Source organism: Pseudophryne corroboree, chromosome 3 (assembly GCF_028390025.1).
Source record: "Pseudophryne corroboree isolate aPseCor3 chromosome 3, aPseCor3.hap2, whole genome shotgun sequence".
Taxonomy (NCBI): Eukaryota; Metazoa; Chordata; class Amphibia; order Anura; family Myobatrachidae; genus Pseudophryne; species Pseudophryne corroboree.
The window spans coordinates 190489955-190510867 of NC_086446.1; the positions used below are offsets into that span (position 1 = coordinate 190489955).

Here is a 20913-nt window from a genome sequence, read left to right on the forward strand (position 1 = left end):
TCTGGCCGATGGCAACCCAACCAGTGGAACGAAATGCGCCATCTTCGAAAACCTGTCAACGACAACCCAAATGGCTGTCATCCCCGAGGATTTGGGCAAGTCCACCACAAAATCCATGGAAATGTGGGTCCATGGCTTAGACGGAATAGAGAGTGGATGTAATGGGCCGACAGGAACCCCTCTAGGAGTTTTATTTCGGGCACAAACGTCACATGCCTGAACCCACTGATCCACATCCCTAGCCACCGAGGGCCACCACACCGCCCTAGACAGCAACTCCCGAGTTCTGGCAATACCCGGATGCCCTGCCAACCTCTTGGCATGGAATTCCAGGAACACTCGCTGTCTTAACCTAGGAGGCACAAACAAGAGACCTACCGGAAGGTCTGGAGGAGCCTGCTCCTGTTCTCTAAGGACTAATGACAAGAGGTCCTGGGTAATGCCCACTTTAATACATGATGGGGACACAATGGGCAATGGCTCCTCGGTGGTCTCTTGAACTGGAGCAAAACTCTGCGAGAGCGCATCAGCCTTGATGTTTTTTGACCCAGGGCGATATGTTATCAAAAAATTAAAGCGAGCAAAAAACAAAGCCCATCGTGCCTGCCTGGCATTGAGCCGCTTCGCTGACTCTAAATATGCCAGATTCTTATGGTCGGTGATAATTGAGACCACAAACTTAGCCCCCTCAAGCCAGTGTCTCCACTCCCCGAGTGCATCCTTTATAGCCAACAATTCCCGGTTACCCACATCATAATTCATCTCGGCAGACGAAAATTTACGGGAAAAGTAAGCACAGGGATGAAGGCGATTATCAGACACCCCCATCTGAGAGAGCACTGCCCCAATACCTATCTCAGAGGCATCCACTTCTACCACAAAAGGACGCTCTGGATCTGGGTGTTGCAGCACCTTGGCCAAGACAAATGCCCTTTTGAGACGGGCAAAGGCCGCTTTGGCCTCACAAGACCAGTGAGCAACATCCGCCCCTTTCTTAGTGAGTGCCACCAAGGGGGCCACTATAGACGAAAATCCAGCGATAAACCGTCTATAAAAATTCGCAAAGCCCAGAAAACGCTGAAGCGCCTTAAAACTAGTGGGCTGCACCCAATCCAGGACTGCCTGTACCTTGGAACCCTCCATTTGGAAACCTTCTGAGGAGATAATATACCCTAGAAATGCGATTTGCTGGACTTCAAACTCGCACTTCTCCAGCTTCGCCCCAAGCTGGTGGTCTCTGAGTTTCTGGAGGACTAAGCGTACATGCTTCCGATGTTCCTCCAGGGAATGAGAGAAGATTAGGATGTCATCTAGATAAACAACTAAGAATCTATCCAAATATTCCCTGAGCACATCGTTCATGAATTCCTGGAAGACTGCCGGGGCATTAGAGAGCCCAAAAGGCATCACCAAATATTCATAATGCCCTGAGTGGGTATTAAAGGCAGTCTTCCATTCATCCCCCTCTCTTATTCGGATTATATTGTAAGCACCGCGTAGGTCAATCTTAGAAAAAATGGTGGCAGTACGAAGCTGGTCAAACAAAACCGAAATGAGAGGCAGTGGGTACGAGTTTTTAATCGTGATACGGTTCAATTCCCTGAAGTCGATGCAGGGTCGCAATGAACCGTCCTTTTTACCCACGAAAAAGAACCCCGACCCAACTGGGGACTGTGAGGGTCTGATAAATCCCTTAGCCAAGTTCTCCTGAATGTACTCTGCCATAGCCTGAGTCTCAGGACGTGACAGGGAGTACAACCTGCTCATGGGAAGCTTAGCATCTGGCAACAAATCAATGGCACAGTCATAGGGGCGATGGGGAGGTAGTACCTCCGCAACTTTTTTGGAGAACACATCCGCAAAATCTGCAAAACATCCTGGCAATCCTGGCAAACTTAGCTGCGAGAGCCTGACTGGAAGGCTCAAGCAACTCCTGAAACAATCACTACCCCAACTAAGAATCTCCCCAGAGACCCAGTCAAATTGAGGGTTATGGGCCCTTAACCAGGGTAACCCCAAAACCAATGGGGCAAAAGAACAGACAGTCACATAAAAAGACAATTTTTCAGAGTGTGTGGCTCCAATAAACAAAGGAATTTGGCTGGTGCAGGAGGTAATTTTACCCTGGGACAATGGTTCCCCGTTTAACCCACAGATCTCAATCTCTGATGCCAAAGGTACTGAGGGAACAGAGTGTTCCAGGGCGAATTGACGGTCCATGAAAACCCCATCGGCCCCAATGTCAACAAAGGCCTCAGTCTTGACAGTTTGACCGAGGATCTCCAAAGTCACCGGAATGAGAAAAGTCTTTTTGGGAAATTCTGACTTCTGGCCTGACAGGATATTTCCCATCACCCTCAGGCCCTGAAGTTTTCCGGTTTTTCTGGGCATGATACTACAACATGACCTTTATTCCCACAGTACAAACACAAACCCTGCTGTCTCCTCTGCGTCTTCTCACGCGAGGAGAGGCGGGTAGCCCCAATCTGCATAGGCTCCTCGGAATATTCCTCAGAGTCTGAGGTTCCCTTGGGAAAAAAGGAAACTGCGGTCTCCCTTTCAAGCCTACGCTCTCTCAGCCGTCTATCCACCCGGATGGATAACTGCATGAGCTGATCTAAGCTATCAGGCGAGGGATATTGTACCAGTTGGTCCTTTATCTGGTCAGAAAGGCCCCTTCGGTACTGGTTTCTCAGGGCTGGGTCATTCCACTGGGTATCATGAGCCAACCTCCGAAACTCCGTACTATAAACCTCAGCTGGCCGTCGCCCTTGCTTAAGAACCGTAATCTGAGCCTCGGCTGAAGCCATCTTGTCAGGGTCATCATACAAAATGCCCAGTGCCGTAAAAAAAGCATCAAAACTTTTAAGCGATGGACAGTCAGGCTGTAACCCATATGCCCAGACCTGCGGGTCTCCTTGTAGCAAGGAAATCACCATGCCCACCCGCTGAATCTCCGACCCAGAAGACTGGGGCCTAAGCCTGAAATATAGCTTACAGCTCTCCTTGAAACAAAAGAACTGCGAGCGATCTCCAGAAAAACGATCCGGGAGATTTACTTTCGGCTCCTTAACCCCTGAACTTGCCGCTGCTGCTGCGGGAGCTCCGCTAGCGGCCTGCGGGGTGTTCATTTTAATGGACATCTCATTAAATTGTCGAGTCAGGACCTGCACCTGATCGACCACCTGTTGCAAAGTATTTTGAGGGGTATGCTCCATATTCCCACAAAATTTCAACAGGAGTAAGGCTGCTGAATATGTTACGCACACCAGTGCTAACAGGAGTATACCGGTGTATGAACAGAGAGGGAAGCGAAGCAAACGAACTCACAGACAGTATAACATAACATACACAGGAGGTGATGGAATAACTAATAAACACAAAGTGAACGGAGAAGCCCAAAGGCTCAGGAATTGGGTGTCTCCCTAGTGTCAGGAATGCTCAGATGGAATAGAGCGGACAATGAAGCGATGTGTAGTGATTTAACATGTGGAGCACCTGAAATGATGTTGCTAAGAGCAACAGAAAAAACCCCAAAGGGTTACCAACGGGTGTGGGAATAAACTCCTTGGTCAGAGATAGAAATATAGACACAAGGAGAGTATCCACAATCCTAACCCCCACTTGCAGGGCACAGGTTCAGCTTACTGCCACTAAACTGACACCTGGACGCCCTGCACAGTGAGGGAGGATTAAGCAAGCAGGTCTGAGAGTACAGCCGCAAACCTGCTGGGTTCACAGAATAGCAAAAGAACCCCAGCAGGTCAAACAACTGACTCCAGTCTTACTGCTAGGTCCGGATTGGCAGAATGAAGTACCGAATCCCAAGGCCTATTCGCAGTAGCAACAAGTAAATACAAAGTCACACAGTACTAGCTAACTCTCTGGAACTGACTAACAAACAAAGATTCAGCAGCATTTGCCTAGCCTGAGAGGATGGTTTATATAGCAGGTGCTGTCCACACCCCACTCAGACCTCACAGACTGTGAGCACAAAACCAGCGCCGGATTCCCTGCCGTCCACAGAGCCTGTAACCACTACACAGTAAAAACCCAGACCGGAGTATCAGCTGCGCTCAGGTTACTTCGCTAACACTTGCCTCCCGGTTGCCATGGCGACGTGGCAGCACAGAGCAGGAGATCCTAACAGTCATTCACGTCGGTCATTAATGTTATTCATATTTCATGGCCTTCTGCTTCACCAAGCCAAAACCCAAACATGCATTTGTTGGATCTTCTGGAGTACAAGCCTGAGAGAGCATGTTCCAGACTTAATGCCATGGCAAATACTGGCTGCTCTGGCTGCACATGGTAACCAATCACCCTTTATATTGAGAGATTTATTTTGTCCACTGTGGGCCTAATTCATAGATGGACAAACTAAGCACAGCGGCTGAGTCTTTAGATACAACAGCTGTGTCATTAGATACAACTGCTGAGTCTTTAGATACAACGGCTGTGTCATTAGATACAACTGCTGAGTCTTTAGATACAACGGCTGTGTCATTGGATACAACTACTGTGTGAAAATATGATATTGCTGCAGGAGACATCTGGTGTAAATAGCTGCCTCCTGCAGGCTTTTGTAATATGCTGCTGTGTCCAAGGATGCAGCATCAGATCATCTGCATGAACATTGGCTGTCTCAGTAAGCCTCAGGTGACTCAGGATGGCCAGTGTTTTCCCACTGCCAGGGCAAAGAAATCTGCATGTCTACAATGTGAGGCTGTCAGACAGGGCTGGATAATATGAGGGGTATATTATAGGAGGGGCAGATGGGGCCCCCACACTGCGCAAACATTGCCTTTGCCCACTCTGCCCCTACCGGTTCGTAGGTGTATGGGTAAGAGGGTGGTACCGCCATCAGAGACCTGTACTGTAGCCTGTAATAGGTAGTGTCTCCCGCTTGCTTCCCCCCCCCTTTCCCTAACACACACACTCTCCCTCTCTCACTTGCTCCTCTTGCTCTCCCCTCTCTTCCTCCATCACACTCTCTCCCGCTCGCTCCCCCTCCCTCTCTCTCCTTGATACCCTCCCACATTCACTCTCTCTTGCTCCCATCCTCTCCCTATCTTTGTCCCTCCCTGACACTCTCTCTCCAACTCTCTTGCTCCCCTCTGTCTCTCTCCCTCCCACCCTGACATCCTCTCTCTCTCTCCCCCTTGATCCCCCTCATTTCTCTCCCTGACACCATCTCTCTTGCACCCCTTTCTCTCTCCTCCTCTCTTTGTCTCCCCCTCATTGACACTCTATCCCTATCTCTTGCTCCACTCTCTCTCTCTTTCTCTCTCTCTCTCTCCCTTCCTCTCTGACTTTGTCTCTCTCCTGCGTGCTCAATTTTAGTCAAATTTATTGGTGGGTGTCGACACCTTTCTTTGCCCCAGGACCCCCCCCCCTATCCTTAATCTAGCCCCGCTGCCACCCCTGCCCCACACCCAAAATTTACATGCTTGGGCTTAGGGTGCAATGCAACCGTCAATGCATCCACTGATCTGCACATGCGCAGTGCTGATACTGCACATTGGGTTTGCGTACATCTCTATATCAGGCCCTATGTGTAAAAATCATTACTGTCTAATTTGTATATGAGTGCAGATCTGTTGGTTGGTTCCATGTTTTGCACTTAATGGAAGTTGATGGTTTGGACATATGTTGTCATGGATGTGAAGTATTATGCCTTTTGTGTCACTATAGTAGTGGAAGTGTACTTTTAGTAGGAAACATCACTCTATAGCTAGTAACTGGTGTCAACTTCTGTATTCCACAGAATCAGCAGAGGAAAGGCGTCATTGTGGCTACAGACAGTAACTTTGCCATGGCTGTGGCTTTCCATGCCTCAGAGCTACAAATACCTGTGTTTGTCATTATGTCAGCTGGAACCTCCCCTAACCGAGTCAGAATGTGCCGTGACTATGGAGCCATGGTTATTTTGTTTGGGCCAACAGCAAGAGATGCCCAGAGCCATGGAAGAAGACTGTCACAAGAGAATGGCTTCCTTTATATTGAGGAGTATGTATATGTTCTGACTAGATGTTACAAATACCACTATACTGCATGTATGTATGTATGTATGTATCTATCTATCTATCTATCTATCTATCCATGTATCTATTTATTTCTCTCTCTCTCTCTCTATATATATATATATATATATATATATATATATATATATATATATATATATATATATATATATATATACCAACAAATATAAAACCACAGCACTCACCGCCCCAGAAGCGGGGTGCAGTGTCTGCACTCACCACTCATAGGGTGGGGTGCATGTAGCCCATGGCCACCTACTTAAAATTATACAAACAGAAAGTTCAGCACTCACCAAAGCAAGCTCACTTATTTTCACAACATCAATAAATAAATGATGGGGGTTTAGTTAGTGAATTGGCCAATGCACGGAAGCCTGCAAACCGCTCGCCAAGGTACCCCATCTTCATATTAACTGTGGCCACAAGCTTTGCTCATGCACCCCTATGCAAGCCCAATTATCTTAAACCTGAGTCAGCTGTTCTTTAGTAATTTATCAGCCAGTGTCAGGTGACTAGTGTACCTTTAAAAGCCATGGAGTATTTGGCAGATACACAGTAAACCAAGTGGGCATATTTGCAGTTATATTATGTGATACAGTTGCTAGGTTTTAATTTTTGAGACTCTGGGATAGTGTAGGACCTGCATGAAGATGGGGTACCTTGGCGAGCGGTTTGCAGGATTCCGTGCATTGGCCAATTCACTAACTAAACCCCCATCATTTATTTATTGATGTTGTGAAAATAAGTGGGCTTGCTTTGGTGAGTGCTGAACTTTCTGTTTGTATATATATATACATACATACACACACACACACACACACGTAGCCGATGCAGAATGTTGCGTGGCATACCAGGCCGTGTTGCAGCATGCTGCTTTGCAGTAAGATGAGCATGGCTACATCTGTGTTTGTGTGTGTGTGTATATATATATATATATATATATATATATATATATATATATATATATATATATATATATATATATATACAGTCCTATGCAAAAGTTTTAGGCAGGTGTGGAAAAAATACTGCAAAATAAGAATGCTTAGAAAAATAGAGGTGTTAGTTTATTTTTATCAATTAACATAATGCAAAGTGAATGAACAGAAGGGAAATCTAAATTAAATCAATATTTGGTGTGAAATCCCTTTGCCTTCAAAACAGCATCAGTTTTTCTAAGTATACTTGCAGTTTTTGAAGGAACTCAGCATACCTCTTGGAAAGCTAACCACAGATCTTCTGTGGATGTAGGCTTGCTCAAATCCTTCTGTCTCTCCATGTAATCCGAGACAGACTTCACGATGTTGAGATAAGGGCTCTTTTGGAACCATATCATCACGTCCAGGACTTCTTGTTCTTCTTTACGCTGAAGAGTTCTTAATAACATTGGCTGTATGTTTGGGATTGTTGCCCTGCTGCAGTACAAATTTGGAGCCAACCAGATGCCTCCATGATGATACTGCATAATAAATAAGTACCTACCTGTATTTCTCATCATCGAAGCACAGAGAAAGAGGCAACGTTGAGGATCAGAATGACCATTTTATAGTGTATACATCTAATACATTGTTTTCACCCATTGTTCATTGCATCGTCCCATCTGATATTCTGCACGATTGGATGATGACATGATGGGGCGCATGGCACTGTTTGACATGATGGGGCGCATGGTGGGCCCAATTCAGATGTGGACGGATTACTGTTAAATGCATAAAGTACCATTGTTTGGTACTTTGCACTGGATCTGTACTGCGCAAGTGCAGTATGGGTCCTGCGTCGTTGGATGTAGTATCACTGCAGACGTTAAGTGATAGACAGTTTGCAGCAGTTTGGGTGTGTTGCCTCCGTTTTTTTGCCAAGACCAGGATCTCTACATAGATCTCCTGGCCTTTGGGATGGAGCTGTTATGGCCACTCTCTGTGACCCCCCCACCCCCCTCCCCCCTCGGGTGCCTGATACAGATGGGGATGGAGAAAGCATAGAGGCTGTTTTCTTGGTAGCAGCAGTGATGGTTTCATATATTAATGCAGCAGTAGGCAGCTGTTATAAGTAGATGCCTCCTGCATACATGTGTGATCCATTGCTGTGTCCAAGGACACAATTGGCCAGCTGAGTGAACCCTGAGGTCACTCAGTCTGGCCGTTACAGCTATGTCCCAGAGTCCAGGAAATTTCCATTGGAAGATGGAGACCCTGGCCTTGGCACTCCCGCAAAATGGAGGCAACATACCTCCATATTGTGAAACGGCTGCCGTCGCCACTTCTTTCCCACCCCCAACCGCTAAAGACTGTTAATCACTTGACGTTTGCAGCTGTACTGCATCCGACAATGCAGGACCTATACTGCATATGCACAGTACGGGTCAGGCACATGCGCGTAGTACCAAACATCGGTACAACACCACATCTGAATTAGAGCCAGGGTTCACTCAGCCAGCCGATGGTGTAGCAAGTGATTCAGTGCTGCATCCTCGGACACAGCACTGGATCACACATGCATGCATTACCTTATGAAAGCATGCTTACTCCGTCCATATCTGAATCAGGCCCAGTGTGTGCAGGAGTAACAATTGGATACATTGACTGGATACGATATTTTGTGTCATCATTCAAAGATTGCATTGTGTGTACTCTATTTCGTGTGTTCTGGGATTAGTGAAATTTGAATGACCGTCACATCGTGTGTTACATCATATAGTGTGTACACAGCTTAAGGCACACTCCAGGTGTGAAACTGTACAGGTGTCTGACAAAACACTAGAGTATAGATGTAAGATGGGTCGTTTTGGGGGAGAAGTGGTATCAACGCCCTTATGTGCGCTGATACCGATTCTCCCGCATGTATGAAAGAGGAGAAGTGTGCTAGATGACAGGGGCGCTATTGCACCCTTGTATATATCGGCGCTGCTATCTACAAGATAGCACGCTGATATGTTGGGCAATGTATGAGCGTCCGTGGCATTTACCATTCCATCAACAGCAGCTATCTATTTAGACAGCTGCAGGTATTGGGCCTAATTCAGATCTGATCGCAGCAACAAATTTGTTAGCAGTTGGGCAAAACCATGGGGGTCATTCCGAGTTGATCGTAGCTGTGCTAAATTCAGCACAGCTACGACCGTAAACTCAGACATGCGGGGGGACGCCCAGCACAGGGCTAGTCCGCCCCGCATGTCAGTGCCGCTCCCCCCCCCCGTATACCCCCGCCCCCCCCCCCCCCCCCCGTACAAATACAAAAGCATCGCGCAGAGGCAATGCCTTTGTATCTGTGGAGTAACTCCCGTCCAGCGCAGCTCCTGTGGCTGACCGGGAGTTGTTTTCGCTGCAGCGGCTGCGTGAGACATCACTCACCCGCCAAGCCACGCCCCCCCAACGGTCCACCCCCCCAATGGGCCGGCATGCGCCGCCGCCGTTCAGCCCCCTCTCGCCCAGCGACCGCCCCTGTCTCAGAGGCGATCTCTGGGCACCGACGACTGACATGCGCCGGTGCATGCGCTGTTCTGACCTGAACGCTGCGACAAACTGCAGCGAACGATCGGGTCGGAATGTCCCCCCATGTGCACTACAGGTATGACAGATATAACATGTGCAGAAAGAGTTAGATTTGAGTGGGTTATTTTGTTTCTGTGCAGAGTAAATACTGGCTGCTTTATTTTTACACTGTAATTTAGAATTCAGTTTGAACACACCCCACCCGGGTGTAGTATGGTATGCCGGCGGCCGGGCTCCTGGCGACCAGCATACCGGCGTCGGGAGCCCGACCGTCGGCATACCGACAGTGTGGGAGCGCAAAGGAGCCCCTTGCGGGCACGCTGCGCTCGCCACGCTGCGGGCACGGTGGCGCGCTATGCGCGCCACGCTATTTATTCTCCCTCCAGGGAGGTCGTGGACCCCCACGAGGGAGAATAGCTGTCGGTATGCCAGGTGTCGGGATCCCGGCGCCGGTATACTGTGCGCCGGGATCCCAACATTCGGCATACTGAAGACCACCCACCCCACCCAAATCTGAAATCTAAACTGCCGTGTAAAAATAAAGCAGCAAGTTTAAACTTGCACAGAAACAAAATAACCCACCCAAATCTAACTCTCTCTGCAAATGTTATATCTACCTCACCTGCCGTGCACATGGTGTTGCCCAACTGCTAACAAAATTGCTGCTGCGATCAGATCTGAAATACCCCCGTTGTTGCCCCATCACCACAGCAGAGACAGCTTTGTTCCTTGTTGTGACAGCTGCCACCTCCGGGCTGCACAGGAGATCTCGCCATAGTAGCGAGATCTTGCACATGCACACTGGAGAAGGCTGTGGGGGTCTGGCAGCAATCGCCAGAAATTTTCACTCCCCCACTTCAGCATCCGCAATGGTAATACACGATACCTGCGGATATAATATATTTACCCCGATATTAGTTCTGGGAAGTTAGCTATCTGTTACTAGTTATGTCTCCAAAAACGAGACATACCCTGCTAATAAACGTCTTCCAATTTGTCTTTAATCAATTACTTTTTATTGTTGTTCATACATCAGGCTTAAATAGCATCAATCAAAATAATATTGCTTGTCTCATTACCATGTGCATAGAAGATGTAATTGTCAAAGTTTAGTATAAAATAACTACCACTAACAAGTTGTATACCTCCCAACATGACCCTTTCCTGGAGGGACAAAATGCTCTGTTCCTGGACTTCCTCTTAATTTATGACTGCCATCACCTGTGTTGAACTAGTTCATTGATAAGAAAGGTATTTCAGACTTCCAGTGGGCAGGCTGAACTGACTGGCCGTATCTTAACAGAGCTCTCCGTCCAGGCTGCTCACATCACCCCATATCACCGGGTGCACCTGGACTGGGACCCCGATTTCCACGTCAGCAGGGTCCAGAGATAGTGAGGGGCAAAGTGGGGCTGCTTCCCGGCTCGCCCCTGCATTGTACTCACCGCCGGAGTCGGCGCACTCTGTGTGCACTATATGATGGTGGCCATCTTGGATCCCTGCCGCGTCTGGGCTCCGGCTGCCTGAGGGAGCACTGATCGTCTCCTGTACCTTACCACGGCTGCCTGCAGGTCTACAGACTCTCTGCCTCCCTCCCACGCACAGGTCCCACTTCAGAGAGCCTTCGAAGGTGACACAAGCTGAGTGCAGCGCATGGCGGCGGCTACCCTTGCTCCCGGCTGCGCCTTCTGCTCCACAACAGGGAACCACCAGCTTAGCAGGTACCACGCTCGACGCTGCCTGCTACAACCGAAGGCTGTGATGGGGGTGGAGGGCTCCCCCCCCCTTCCTCTCTGCTTTACACAGGCATTCACTGGTGCTGTGCCTGGGCTCTTGGGGCCTAACCTTGCATAGTCATCACCTGCTTTACACTGGTGGCTGCATTAGGAGACACAGGGCTCTCCCCTCCTCACTTCCTTATAGGCTTTTTCAATACTTATACACAGTGGAGCCACACTGCACCTTATTTGTTGTCTCCCTACCTCACAACAGAGGTAATATTAGGGGGTGGAGGGCTCTCCCCCCTTGTTTCTTCTATCCACCAGCTGCCTATATAACATCTAAGACTGCATCAGGACCGAGAAGACTTCCTCCTTCCCTCCCTTATTACGGTGTGTGTTTATACCTGTCTCTGTGCATCTCTCTCCACGTGCAACAGCACTTTCACCAAGGCTGCACACCATCTAACCACAGTGGAACACTCCTCTTCCATCATATCCTTACCTGAGTCGTTCCTCCTTTATTCTATATTGAGCTATATTTAAATTACAACACCGAGCATGGAGCGGTATGTGGCCAAAACACCGTGGACACTCAAAGACTCCCAGAATAAAAATAAAAATAAAACGGCATCTAAAGATACAGATATTTGTTCTGATCATTCCCTATCCCCCACCTCCCCTGGCCGGAAAAATCCCGCGGATACGTTGGCCTCATCTGATAGATTCAGTCCGTCCTCTGTTCAGAGGGCTAAAGAAATCTTGTACATTATTTCATCCCTCTTGGATGCAAAGCTAGCTCCGTTGATGGAGGCCATTAACTCGGCTGCTGCTCAAATAATGCAACACACCCAACGCCTTGTGGAAGCGAAGCACCATATTTACACTTTGGAAGATGGCCAGCTTGAGGCTAAATCACAACTGCAAACACAAGATGCCACTCTTGCGACCTTAACTGATAAAATCGAAGATTTGGAAAATCACAATCGTCGGAACAACTTGTGCCTCATTGGCCTTCCAGAATCGGTCCGATCCAAAGATTTACTGGATTTGGTCTCTTGCTGGCTTCCTAAGACTCTGGGTCTCCCTTCCTCGCCCACGTCTTATATGGTGGAAAGGGCCCATCGCATCGGCCTTGACAAATAAGCTTTATAACTTCGCCCTAGAGCAGTGATCTTCAAGTTATTGAATTACCTGGACATGGTGAAAATTATGGAGGCTTATCGCAAAACCACCACTTCAGCTATGAGAACTCCAAACTCCTCCTCTTTCAGGACTTTTCGTTTCAAATTTCTTCACGAAGATGGGAATTCTCTCTGATTTGCAAGGAACTCTTCTCAAAAAATATTCGGTTTGCTCTCCTTTATCCTGCAAAATTGAGGATCTTTCATGCTGGCAAACCGCATTATTTTTACACGCCTTATATTGCTCGGAATTTTCTTAAATCTTTATCTTCACTTTCATCTGACTCACGTATGGATGATGCCGATTGACTGTCCATGGCCTGATAAGTATCACTGCTATATGTTCCAATTTTCTTTCTCCAATGAGTGAAATACTGTTCTGTTTGTGTTTTTTATTACACTGGTATTGTTGTGAGGGATTTTCTCTTCGAAACTGAGGATAACGGGATGGAGGGATATTGTTTCCCCATCTATGCCTGTTCTCATTTTTTCTCCTTTTTCTATTCATATTACTATTTTTGTTGTATTTCGACGGTTTTTAGAACCGTCCCATTGGGTTCCAAAAATTTCAAATCCCTTTGACAGGTGGCAATTGTTATATGCTATTGTGGTTATTATAGGTATTATGGTACAATTTGTTTCTCTTAATTGTAAACTGTACCTTTTCTTGATGCATGTTAATAGTCCCTCCCCCGCTTGCTGGACGCTTTATTGTGGCTTCTCCTTCCATGTTCCATCAGACTGGGTATTGGATAATGGGGGTCATTCCGAGTTGATTGTAGCTGTGCTAAATTTAGCACAGCTACGATCGTGTTCCCAAACATGCCGGGGGGATGACCAGCACAGATCTAGTCCGCCCCGCATGTCTGTCTGCCCCCCCCCCCCCCCCCCGCACAAGCACAAAGGCATCGCACAGCGGCGATGCTTTTGTACTTGTTTAATAACTCCCGGCCAGCGCAGCTCCTGCGGCTGACCGGGAGTTGCCCGTCGCTGCCCCTGGCCGCAGCGGCTGCATGTGACATCATGCAGCCGCTGCGGCCCACCCCCCGCATTGTCCGGCCATGCCTGCGTTGGCCGGACCGTGCCCCCAAAATGGCGGCCAAATGCCGCCGTGCCGCCCCCTCCCGCCCAGCGACCATCTCTGCCTGTCAATCAGGCAGAGGCGATCGCTAGGTAATGACGGCCTTCTCTTAAGCTGGTCTCTTGGAACGTGGAAGGGTAGAACACTCCAGTTAAGAGTAAGAAAATTTTGAATCATCTTAAAAAAAATTTGTCCAGATGTTGTATTCTTACAAGAGACACTCTGGCGAATTACTGACAATAACAAAGTTAGGGATACTTGGATTAGTGACTTTAGGTGTGCCTCTTACACTACAAAAAATCGGGGAGTACTACTTTTATTCAGTAAATCATTGCACTATGAGATCAAAGACGAATGGATAGATCCTGAGGGGAGGTTTTTATTTTTAAAGGTAGATATTGAACGGGAGACATTTACTTTAGCGTGCATATATGCCCCCACAGGACCGGATGTATCATTTTTTTCGGATCTTTTTGTTAATCTACAAGGCTGTCTAGAGGGATCCTTAATTTTAGGGGGTGACTTAATGTAGTTTTTGATCCTGTGTTAGATGTATCAGGTGGCCCCAGACAGTCAGGTTTGAGTAGATCCGCTCCATCCACCTTATCACTATTGTTGGATTCTTTACAAATATTGGATCCCTGGCGGTTCTTATATCCTGACTCTAGAGAATACTCCTTTTTCTCTCATCCACATAAGCTGTTTTCCCAATTAGACTATTAGTTGATATCAGATTCATTGATCCATAGAGTTGAAGACTCAACTATAGCTAACATTCTTCTATCTGACCATGCCCCTATTACCCTAACGCTTACCCTGACGGCACCTCGCACATACTCCCATAATTGGCGCTTTCCAGATTAGCTAGCCTCCTCTGAAAATTTTAAACTTTACTTGACACATTCTTTCTCTAACTATACCCATGACAATAGTGTACATTCTGACGACATAAATCTTTTTTGGCAGGCTTCGAAACCGGTTATCTGGAGCCACATAATATCATATGTTGCTACTAGAAAAAAACTATTTCAGGAAAGAATGACTCATGCGACCCCTAAAATCGCCTCGTCATACTCTCAATTATTAGCTGACCCTTCTGAATCTAATAGATTGTTATATAAAGATGCTAAATCGGTCCATGACACTCTTTGTGCTGAGCAGGCTCAATTGCTTCTATAGTTTCAATCAAATAAGTATTTTCGTTGGGGGTAATCGACCCGGGAAATTATTAGCAAACTTAGTGAAAGCCTCCACTGCTCCTAAATACATCTCATCTATCCGAACTACTCAGGGAACGCTGACACTAACCCAAGATAAAATTAGTGACACTTTTCTTGAAATTTTTGAAAATGTATACACTGCACCCCCTGACCAACTGTTCAAGGTATGGACTTCTTGCTTCAGGCGGACCTTCCCAGTCTTACTGATGATGATAGGGAAACTCTTATTGCTCCCATTACAGATGCGGAGCTAGAGACTGTTATTAAATCCCTCCCCAATGGGAAATCCCCGGGACCGTATGGCCTATCTGCCGCTTATTATAAATGCAAATGCTTCCGTTGATCCCACCCAAGAGTACATTTGCCCAACTGGACAAGGCATTGACCAAATTTATTTGGGCGGGCAAACGTCCACTGTTTTCATTATTCAAACTGCACCAACCAAAGACCCTCGGTGGCCTTAATCTACCGTGTCTGCGTACTTACGCAATGGCAGCTAACTACAGAATTGCTTTGGCTTGGATCAACGGACGCAACGTTTATGTTAACTTACAATTAGAACAAACTTTTGCGCCTACTTGGAACCTGGTATCTCTATTACATACCTCACCACATTCCATGTCTGACTTTATAAAAGACAACATCCTATTGTCATCTCCATGCATAGCATGGAGGACGGTACGTTATAAACTTAAAATATTACGTTCACCATTTTTTAAACAAAGAGGACTTGGTCCTGCTCACACACTCTCAGATTATGGAACGTCTCCCGTCTTTATTGATCCCCTAATTCCCTTTCTTACAAACAAGTAGTTATGTGCAGGGGATTTTATCCACTTTAACCATGACTGATAAGACTAATACTTTAGATGGAACATTACGCCATGACCCAGGTGGTCATTTCTCTACTGCTTTTATACCCACCCACCACGACTCTTACTTAATCTGGACTCTGGTAATGTGGGTCTATTGCGATGGAAGCTAGAATTTCCAGACCTCACTTTGTAGTCCATTTTAGCTGCTAATATTTCTTTAGATAAGACACTAGGATCAACCATGTATACAGAGATGCATCAGAAAATATTACATAGGGCCTACGTTACTCCTAAATTGAGATTTCTCATTGGGGCTGCCCCTATGTCTAATTGTTTTAAATGTGGCTCACCAGAAGCCGATCTTGTTCACTACTTATGGTCCTGCCTGAAAGTACAGGTCTTATGGCATGCGCTTCAATCGTATATTACAAATGACTTGAAAATACCATATATTATTGATAAAACCTGGGCTTTCTGGGGCATTTACCCTCAATCTCTCCCCACCAAATTGTCTAAAGGGAACCATATTTTACTAATCGAATTGGCCGCTGCCACAAAAAAAACGATACTCTCCCAATGGATTTCTGCTGACCCCGTTTCTATTTCATTACTACACCCTAGAATTTCATACCTGTTTCATGTAGATTGTACCAACACTACGTTACAAAAAATAAAAGTTGACAGAGAAACATTTTACTATATGGCTTCCATATGTACATTCTTTATCCCCGTTAATTAAAGAAGCCTTCGGAAATGCTTCCAGTCTACCAAATGGTATAATTTAGAAGTCCTTGACTCCGGTGCTCCTTCTTGAATTGTCTCTGGTCAGAGGTATATCCTTCCTCTGTATATGTTCTGAATATTGTATGGTCACTATTTCTTCTCTCGACTGATGTAAGGTACCGATGGGTCATTTTATTTTTACCATGGCTGTTTGTACTGTATACATATACTGTTTGTTATTGATTCCTCCTGTCAATAAAACTTTTTGGAAAAAGAAAAGAAAAAAGAAAGGTATTCCAGCACAGGTTCTTGCAATCGAAGATGTAGAGGGAAGTCCAGGAACAGAGCATTTTGTCCATTCTGGAGAGGGTCATGTTGGGAGGTATGAAGTTGTGTAAATTATACTCTACTGAGGTAAAAAGATTTCCACTTGATTTGGCCCCAGATAGGCCTTTAATGAAGGACTGTCTTATAAATGTAAATATTTTATGTTCAAGTTGAAAAAAACAAACCTACAGCTATGGCAAAAGTTTTGAGAATGACACAAGTATTGATTTTCACAAAGTTTGCTGCTTCATTGTTTTTAGACCTTTTTGTCAGATGTTACTATGGCATACTGAAGTAAAATTACAAGCATTTCATAAGTGTCAAAGGCTTTTATTGACAATTACATTACATATATGCAAAGAGTCAATATTTGCAGTGTAGACCCTTTTTTCAAGACCTCTGCATTTCACCCTGGCATGCTGTCAATCAACTTCTGGGCCACATGCTGACTTATGGCTGCCCATTCTTGCCTAATCAGAATTTGTGGGTTTTTGTTTGTCCACCCGCCTCTTGAGGATTGACCACAAGTTCCCAATGGGATTAAGGTCCGGGGATTTTCCTGGCTATGGGCTCAAAATTTCAATATATTGTTCCCCGAGCCAATTTGTTATCACTTATGGCAAGGTGCTTCATCATGCTGGAAAATACATTGTTCGTCACCAAACTGTTCTTGGATGATTGGGAGAAGTTGCTCTCGGTGGATGTTTTGGTACCATTCTTTATTCATGGCTGTTTTCTTGGGCAAAATTGTGAGTGAGCCCACTCCCTTGGCTGAGAAGCAACCCCACACATGAATGGTCTCAGGATACTTTACTGTTGGCATGACATAGGAATGGTGGTAGTGCTCACTTTTCCTTCTCCGGACAAGCATTTTTCCAGATGCCCCAAACAATCTGAAAGGGGATTTACCAAAGAAAATTACTTTACCCTAGTCCTCAGCAGTCCAATCCTTGAAACTTTTGCAGAATATCCGTCTGTCCCTAATGTTTTCCTGAAGAGAAGGGATTCTTTGCTGTCCTTCTTGACACCAGGCCATCCTCCAAAAGTCTTCACCTCACTGTGCGTGCAGATGCACTCACACCTGCCTGCTGCCATTCCTGAGCAAGCTCTGCACTGGTGGTGCCCTGATCCCACAGCTGAATCTTTAGAAGATGGTCCTGGCGCTTGCTGGACGTTGTTGGGTTCCCTGAAGCCTTCTTCACAACTATTTAACCTCTCTCCTTGAAGTTCTGGATGATCCAATAAATGGTTGCTTTAGGTGCAATCTTACTAGCAGCAATTTCCTTGCCTGTGAAGCCCTGTTTGTGCAAAGCAATGATGACTGCACGTATTTCCTTGCAGGTAACCATGGTTAACATAGCACCACCCTCCTTTTAAAGATTCCAGTCTGTTATTCTAACTCAATCAGCATGACAGAGTGATCTCCAGCCTTGACTGCATCAACGCTCTCACCTGTGTTAACAAAAGAATCAATGACATGATGTCTGCTGGTCCTTTTGTGGCAGGGCTGAAATGCATTGGAAATGTTATTTTTGGGATGAAGTTCATTGTCATGGCACAGAGGAACTTTGCAATTAATTGCAATTCATCTGATCACTCTCCATGACATTCTGGAGTGTATGCAAATTGCCATCATAAAAGCCGAGACAGCAGGCTTTGTGAAAATGTAATATTTGTGAAATTCTGAACACTTTGGCCATGGGTGTAAAGCAGGCATGTCCAAACTGCGGCCCTCCAGCTGTTGAGAAACTACACATCCCAGCATGCCCTGACACAGCTTTAGCATTCTCTGACAGCAAAACTGGTGTAGAGAGTAGCATTGCATAGTCCTGGCAAATATTAATAACATGTAGTCCAAAACTAAACCACAAATGCAGCTTTGGCTAGGATATACCTATACCTGTATATGCCTTTTTTTGTAAGCACATATATAACAGAAATAATAACTTCACAGCACCAAAAAAAAATAAGAATCCAATAGAAAATAAATTTGTTATAAATGGGAACTAATGGGTGTGGGGACTAGACTGCAAACTAACTGAAAGAACCTCACTTTTACTTGATGTTAAATTGCTACATTTATTATAACTCTGATTAGTATGGCTAGTGCTGCACCTGCGTTGTTGTTTTTTTCCTGTATATAATAGGAACATAAGATGAACTAATTATTTTCTTCTAGGTAATTAGCCATTCTTGCTTTTTTAGTTGTGCTGTTATAGGGGGCAGAGTCGGATTAAGGGGGGGGGGCCCTGGGGGTACGTACCCCAGGCCCCCTTTTATAAAAGGGCCACCCGCACACAGATTGTACCTCCGATCTGCGGCGCTGCGCTCCTCCGGCGGCTCCCTACAGGTTGTCCTGGCAACCGAACAACAGCGGCTCCAGCGCCGCATAGAAGTTCAGGACAGCTGAGCGACGACTCAGCTGTCCAATGGTGTAAAGGTGCACTAAGCCTCCCCCCGCCCACCACCCGCCCGGGACAACCTCTTCTTCCGCGTCTCAAACCAGCATTTTATAGATTCATAGGGCATCGCAAAAGCCCTTTCTGCAAGAGCCCTCCCCCTGCGCTGCGTAGTGTGTCTGAGCCCCGCTGCACCGGATGATGTCACACACAGTTGCTGGCGAGCGCTGGATCCTATGTGTGCCATTGACACAGTTGCTGACCGAAGAAACGACCCTGCATCCTGACTATCACAGCGTCGGGAGCACCCAAACTGTACTGATGGCAGCAGCCAAGTTTGACATGCCAGCTCATGTCGGTGAGGAGAAGACCCGCGGAAATGGAAGACTGAATGGGGAGCTGAGACAGAGGAACAAAGAAGAGAAAAAAGGGTAAGTAAACTACAGTACTCTGATGCAGAGAGTAAAACATAAGGGAGTGGGACCAGGGCCGGTGCAAGGTTCCTCAGCACCCTAGGCAAAACATGTGCCTGCTGCACCCCCCCCCCCCCCCCCCTGGAAAAAAAAAACCCACCCAGGCACTATGTGTGACATTTTGCGGGGACCCTAGACAGGCTGTAATGTGTCTGGACATAGGATAGGTTACCCCTGAGTGCAGCCGAACTGAATCTTTATACATTCGCTGCCATGCAATATACAGCGGAGCGCAACGGGGCATGTATTTATGCTATGTAATTGAGTGCCGGATATTGACTGAAATATATATATATACATACATGCACATACACCACAAATCGCAGCCTCAAATCCAAATTCTTCTACAGTAGAGGAATGGAGTACTGAGCTTGCAATATAAGGGTACCTTTATAGCTGCAGGAGAAGGAGTCCCAGTGAAGAAGAGATGTATAATAGGGACCAATCCAAGGCAACTATATTGCAGGCTGCAGAAGAAGGGGACTGTGATCCACTCAGACAGGGAACAGTAGCAGGGGAGCTGCCCGCAGTCTGCTCTGCAGTGTAGTCCCATTCCCTCACAAAGCACGACACAATCATCACCGCAGGACTCCCATATGCAGAGTCTGTTCTTGCGGTGCGGGAATATGTCAGCTTGGAGAGGAGCAGAAGAACTGTAACAATAGCCGGCAGCACGCTGCTTACTCTATGTGCAGAGTATTAGAGGTGCTGCCGGTGGGTTACACTCACACTGTCAGCGCTGCAGGAATGCCGTGGCCGCCCAACTGTTCTCCGCCGCTAGCGCTGACAGTGTGAGTGTAACCCATTGGTAGCACCTCTAATACTCTTTGCACATAGAGTAAGCAGCGTGCTGCCGGCTATTGTTACAGTTCTCCTCTCCGCCTCTCCAGTAACACTGGACATATTCCTCTTAAGGAAGAGGAGGAGCTCAGCTGAGCAAGGGTCAGGGAAGCAGTGGCGTAAGTTTGTCCCAGTCGCCTGGAGACAAGATAAATGTTGCTGCCACCAACCCCACAGATAAATATAGAACTAGATAGATAAGATAGATATTATTTATTTATTATCAGTTATTTATATAGCGCACACATATTCCGCAGCGCTTTACAGAGAATATTTGGCCATTCACATCAGTCCCTGCCCCAGTGGAGCTTACAATCTATTTTCCCTATCACATGTACACGCACACACATTCACATTAGGGTTAATTTTGTTGGGAGCCAATTAACCTACCAGTATATATTTTTGGATTGTGGGAGAAAACCGGAGTACCCGGAGGAAACCCACGCAAGTACAGGGAGAATATACAAACTCCACACAGTTAGGGCCATGGTGGGAATCGAACCCATGACCTCAGTGCTGTGAGGCAGTAATGCTAACCATTACACCATCCATACTGGATGGATGGAGGGAGGGACAGCACTTAAGGCAATATAAATAA

The 20913-nt window shown here is 46.4% G+C and overlaps 1 protein-coding gene and 1 long non-coding RNA gene across 4 annotated transcripts in view; one reads left to right on the forward strand and one right to left on the reverse strand.

Annotated features, from left to right (window-relative positions):
- Positions 1-20913, forward strand: part of LOC135055087 (L-threonine ammonia-lyase-like) — a 139845-nt gene that overhangs the window by 56853 nt on the left and 62079 nt on the right. For all 3 annotated transcript variants that reach the window (XM_063958731.1, XM_063958732.1, XM_063958730.1), the window contains one exon: positions 5768-6009. In XM_063958731.1, the coding sequence (XP_063814801.1) occupies positions 5768-6009 (242 nt within the window). The remainder of the gene's footprint in view (positions 1-5767; positions 6010-20913) is intronic.
- LOC135055090 (uncharacterized) overlaps positions 1-20913 on the reverse strand; it is a 31650-nt gene that overhangs the window by 9867 nt on the left and 870 nt on the right. The window lies entirely within an intron of this gene.